Raw genomic sequence first — 5,655 nt, 5'->3', positions numbered from 1 at the left:
GCGCAGCGGCTTCGGTGCTGGAGGCTGCTGCAGCACAGCCTGCACCGGCCAGACGCCCGGCGGCCGCGTGGGAGGCGCTGCGGGCGCGAGTGGGCGCGGGAGGCACGGTCCACGCGGGGCCGAAACGGGGAGGCGCGGGCCATGGTGGCGCTCGGCTGAATCCGGCGGGGACTTCGATTCCCGGGAATTCGGCGCGGTCGCACTTTGAGCAAGGCACCGACGCCTCGCATCGCCCAAGCGCGCCCATGGAAAAATCCAAGAATTTCCGCATCGACGCGCTATTGGCCGTGGACCCCCCTCGCGCCGCCTCAGCGCAGAGCGCGCCGCTGGCCCTGGTGGCCTCGCTGGCCTCCGCGGGCTCGGGCCCGGGCAGCGGGACGAGCAGCGAGCGCAGCCCGGGCCCCTCCGAGCCGCCGGCCGCTCGCGCGCGGGCCGAGAGCCCCGAGCCGCCGCGCCTACCAGCTGCACACTGCGCGCTGCTGCCCAAGCCCGGCTTCTTGAGCGCGGGCGGTGGGACTGGGGCCGGACCCGGGGGTCCCTCTCCCCACGCGCACCCCGCTGCCGTGGCCGCCGCCGCTGCCGCCGCCGCGGGGGGCCTTGCGCTGGGGCTACACCCGGGAGGCGCGCAGGGTGGCGCGGGGCTCCCAGCGGCGCAGGCGGCGCTCTACGGCCATCCGGTCTACGGCTACTCGGCGGCGGCGGCGGCGGCGGCCCTGGCTGGCCAGCACCCCGCGCTGTCCTACTCGTACCCGCAGGTGCAGGGCGCGCACCCCGCTCACCCCGCCGACCCCATCAAGCTGGGTGCCAGCGGCTTCCCGCTGGACCAGTGGCTGCGCGCGTCTACCGCGGGCATGATCCTGCCCAAGATGCCGGACTTCAACTGTGAGTACCGAGCCGCCAGTCCCCAGGCCGCGCCTCCCTTGAGCCCTCGGCCCTCGCCTGGGCGAGCTGGGGGAAGTGTAGTGCAGCCGCCGTCTCACGTTCTGCGTGGGTGGGTGCGAACGATCAAAATGGCCACGCGCAGGCTGGGCCTTCTCTTCCTCTCTTAGCGGGAAGGGGTAGCAGGAGGTGTGAGACTGAAATGTAATGATTAACCTGCAGGCTGCAGAAGGAAGTGGCCAGGAACGGAGGCGTGGAGCACCCTAGGAATGAGGGTCACGGACCGCCCCCATACACACAGGCGTTCATCTCAGGGAAAAGGAGTCGGCCTGGTCTGGGCTTCCGATCCTTCCCAGAAAAGGGAGACTGCGGGCCAGCAAAGGAGAGAAATGGGCTGAGAGAGGTTCACTGCCGCCAGGCCGGGCCAGCAGTCCCTGGCCCTTGCCAGAACCCGCCTTCCTGCGGAAGGTCATGGGGTCCCCTGCGATGCCCAGCAAGGCCTGGCTCTCAGGCCGAGCAGCAGGTGCCTGCATAGAAGCCAAGCAGAGTGAGGTACTCTGGAGGATGGGGGCCAGGAAGGCAGAGCCCGAAGCCAGAGTGGCTGAGCTGCGGGGAAACCTCTTAGAGGCCTGGGTTTGGCTGTCTAGCTCATCCTCCCGCCTGCCTGCGCTCTATGCGGGTCGGCTGCCCTCTGGTCACTGGGGAGCGGAAGATGTGTAAGGCTTTATGCCTCCAGCCGCCCAACATCCAAACAAAGAGACCCCATTGTTTCCGTCTGAGTGGATTTGTTTAGACTGAGGAGATGCAAGTCTAGGAAGGAAAAAAGGCAAAAGAGAAAACAGAAATAAACACTTGCCAGAATTCAGATTCCTCTGCTAGAAGCCGAGGTTGTGACTAAACAGAGAAAAGCTAAGACCCTAGAGGGCTGGAGAAATCGCAAAGGGGTGAGAGAATCCCCACGGACCAATGTTTGCCCACCAGCACCCTCAGCTTTTCTCAGGATAGCTCAAAGGAGACCCTACTGGTCTGTGGCCCTTCCCCACTCACTGTCTGAAAAGAACAACGGAGGCTCCCCCAGCTGGGACATCTCCCTAGCTTTCAGATCGGTGCCCCAAAGCCAGGGCACCCTGCAGAGTGCTCCTAGGAAAGGAAGCCACCCAGTGATCTGTGTTCCCTGGACCTGGGATCCTTAGGTACCCATGCAGGGGCCCCACGAAGCAGGACGGATTCCCAGCCCACCCAGGTCCTTCTCAGGGCCACGGTAGAACCCGAAGTGGACGAGGGATCCCTTGGCCACACACTTTATCCACCTACAATTGCTGATCTTGCTGAATGAAACTGCAGTGAGCTCTCAGTTTGGGAAAGGACTCTGAGGCCCGTCACCCTGAAGAGCTGTCAGCAATGCAGGCCCCGTTCGGGAATGTGCATTCCCAGGCTCCTCTCTCCCCGAGGACCCGCTTGGTTTCCTTTAATTGGTTGTCTCTGCCTGTTGGATGGCATTTCCCAAATGGCCCCTCCGGAGCCAGTGTTTTAATTAAAGTTCTAATGTATTGTCAAGTTGGGAATTCAGGGCCTTGTTTGACTAAAGCAGGGGGCGTGTGCTATCCCATAAAGCAGATTGCCCCTCCCCAGGGAACCCGAGCTCATCCCGGCTGGGCTGGCCTCCTTTCTTTTCTCTGCTTTTTTCTTTTATTGTCTTAACACTTGTCAGACTCCTGGGAAATCAAGGGAAGTCTCCTTTTGAGGTCATAAAATTCTCTGTGATGTAACCGTGCGAAATTATGTAAATAAAGCCACCAAGGCCTCCGGGAACACACAGAAAGCCGGATCCGCCCACGCCTCGGCCTGTAATTTGTGTAATGAAGTTCGTCCAGAGCAGGCTTCCCATCTCCTCAGCCATGGCACCCCAGCAAGGGAGCTTGTCAAGAAGTCCAGCTGAAATGTGGGAGATTCCCAATGAGCATATTCAGTCCTTCTCCTTCCTCTTTTCTCCGTTCCCCTCGCCCTTTCTAATTTAAGGAGGGGCACTGGGAACCACATCCAGAGGAGCCCTGCTCTCCCCCAGCTTGTAAGCCTAAATTGGGAGGTGAGGGCCGAGGTTTAGTATCCCCAGCGAGCACTTGTCTGGCTTCTGCAACCCGGTACTTCCCCAAGCTGACCCAGTGCAAAGCCAGAGAGTGCGCCAGGCAGAGAAAGCAAAGTCTCACTGCGCTTGGCTGCCCCTGCTCCCATAGCCCTGGGTCTGGAGCGCTGTTCCCTGTGTGGGGTGGGATGGGGGCACCCTGAGCTCCCCCACGGGGCTTCACGGCTCTCACCCCACCCACAGCCCAGGCACAGTCGAGCCTCTTGGGGAAGTGTCGCCGGCCGCGCACAGCATTCACCAGCCAGCAGCTGCTGGAGCTCGAGCACCAGTTCAAGCTCAACAAGTACCTGTCGAGGCCCAAGCGCTTCGAGGTGGCCACCTCACTCATGCTCACGGAGACCCAGGTGTGCCGCCACCCCACGCCCCATGCAGGTTGGCCTCCAAGGATATGTGGTCACCACTACCTTCTTGGGGACCGGAGATGAGCCTCTGGACTCTGGGATGCAGATGGAGACTCCAGGCGAGGTTCACAGCCTGCGCAGGGAATCTTTAGGAGCACCCAGAGGGCTGGCTCAGTAGCTAGGCTGGGACGGGCAATGTCCCTCTCTAAGGAAGGCTCCACCAGCCTCGTGCACTTCGTGCACTTCGCTCCTGAGAGGAGGAGGGGACGCTCTGGCTTTTCTGTAGGTGGAGGGTGTGGGTAGAAAGCTGAGCCCATCTCTGTGGACCCTGCTCTGGGGATGTGGTCTAGCCCAGAGGTGGGCAGCTGCATTTGGGGGGCGGGAAGCAGGGAGGTCCCGTCCAGGTTGCCGCTTTGCACCCCTCCAGGGCAAAGGCACCTCTGGGGCCATGTGTGAGTCCCTCACGCTGCTGCTTGTACCTGCAGGTTAAGATCTGGTTCCAGAACCGGAGGATGAAATGGAAGCGCAGCAAGAAGGCTAAGGAGCAGGCAGCACAGGAGGCCGAGAAGCAGAAGGGCGGCCCGGGTGTGGGAAAGGAGGACAAGGGTGAGGAGGAGCTGCTGGGGCCGCCTGCACCTGGGGACAAGAATGGCAGCCGCCGCATGCGGGACTTGAGGGACAGTGACCCTGAGGAGGAGGACGACGACGATGATGATGAGGACCCATTCACCTACAGCAATGGCGCGGGCGCCCTGGCCGCCTCATCTGACTGTTCCTCTGAGGATGAGTGTGCCCCGCCGCAGTAGGGTCTCCTCCGCTGGCCACTGGGCCACCTGAGGGACAGAAGGATGGCCTGGACCGGCACTTTCTAACTCAGTTTCAGGTGGTGCTGGCAGGAGGCTTAGAGAAGCAACGAGCTGCTCTGACCCGGGCCCCTCCTTCTGCACTGGCAGCGACTCCACAGTGTTAAAGTGACCTCTGAAACTTGAAACCTCTCTGGAAATGCCATTCTCGGTACAAAGAAAAAGGGTTTTATGCTTCTGTATCTTAGGGGGAAAACGTATGTCATGAGCATTCAAACTGCTGGAAATCTCAAAACTGTACTGTCTTTATTTTTGTATATTGTATTTATATATAAAGAAAGAAACGTCTACTTATGCATGCTAAATTATTATTTAGCTTCTCCCATCTCCTAGGGTGGAATGTAAAATAAATTGGTTTTTTAATGGATGCAAGTGCAAATTTTCTGTAGGTGCTTGAGGCGGGTTTTTGATTTTCGATTGATGAAAGGACTCTCAGAAGGTCTTCCCCAGTGCCCAGACTTAAAGGAAGTCACTGAACTCAGCGCCACTGAATTCCTCTCCTTCTGGGCCCCTGTTGAAACCTGCTTTTCGAAGTTGAGGGTCCGCAGTGTCAGATGTTAGTAAAAAAAAAAAAAAAAAAAAACCTGGAGTGTGGGAGATATTTAGCTCAGCAGCACAAGCACCTCCTGGCCATCCCCAGGGCCAAGTTGTGAGTTCAATCCCCAGCACCAAAAAACAAACAAAAGTACCTGGGGTCAGTGTCCGAATGCTAGTGCCCAGCTCATACCTGTCCCTCAACAGGAAGCTTGGCCCTCCGTGGCATAACTTTGGACTCAGTGGCTTTATTTTACGCTTTCCTTGTTGGGTGTTGCTTCTTCGACATTCCAGAGTGGAAATAACAATATTTGAACGTTTCTGGAAGTAAGCTCCAAACGGAAGCATTTGTGCTCCCAGTGACCTGAGGCACTGCTCACACAACAGTTCCTGTAAGTGCATGGAATTGCATGGGGCTTCTTCATCTTCTCCAGGCAGAGCCTTCCGAATGCCAGCCAGGCATGCTTGTCTTGGATCTTTGCAAGTGTCTGAGAGGATGGTGGTGCTAGTGCTGAGACGCTCCATGGGACAGGACAGTAGGGGTTAATCACCAGCTGGCCAAACTACGTGCCAGGTGTGGGGTACATGCTGGCCCTTAGGGTGGGTCCTCCTCACCTGGGGCTGTTCCTGCCCCCTATTGCTGGCCCAGTGGCCAGTCCTGGGCCTGGCTGGCTGGAGACACAGTGTCTGTGGGACCATAGCTCTTCTGCCCAAAGTCTCTGCCCTTCCTCTGGCTGTCACTTTCCAGTAGCACCCTGGAGCTCCCCACCTGTTCCTCCTTGCCACCAAGGAATAAGTTCAGAAGGGCCCAAGCATCTCATTTGGGTGATTGCTGGGGCAAACAGGGCACCCTTCACCTTTGACAGGGGAGATTAATATCCTCATTGGCACTTCA

General features: G+C 58.8%; 1 protein-coding gene across 1 annotated transcript; it reads left to right on the top strand.

Annotated features, from left to right (window-relative positions):
- Nucleotides 1-4,593, top strand: Mnx1 (motor neuron and pancreas homeobox 1). Its single transcript, XM_063250838.1, has 3 exons — nt 1-882; nt 3,206-3,366; nt 3,849-4,593. Exons 1-3 carry the CDS (start codon nt 246-248, stop codon nt 4,167-4,169), a joined length of 1,119 nt encoding a protein of 372 aa, XP_063106908.1. The 5' UTR covers nt 1-245; the 3' UTR covers nt 4,170-4,593.
- The last annotated feature ends 1,062 nt before the right edge of the window (nt 4,594-5,655 follow it).

This window comes from Cavia porcellus, unplaced genomic scaffold (assembly GCF_034190915.1).
Source record: "Cavia porcellus strain 051 isolate PalLab524CR breed Dunkin Hartley unplaced genomic scaffold, mCavPor4.1 scaffold_6, whole genome shotgun sequence".
Classification (NCBI taxonomy): Eukaryota; Metazoa; Chordata; class Mammalia; order Rodentia; family Caviidae; genus Cavia; species Cavia porcellus.
The sequence above is the reverse complement of the archived record's forward strand: the minus strand, read 5'-3'. Positions and strand labels throughout refer to the sequence as shown.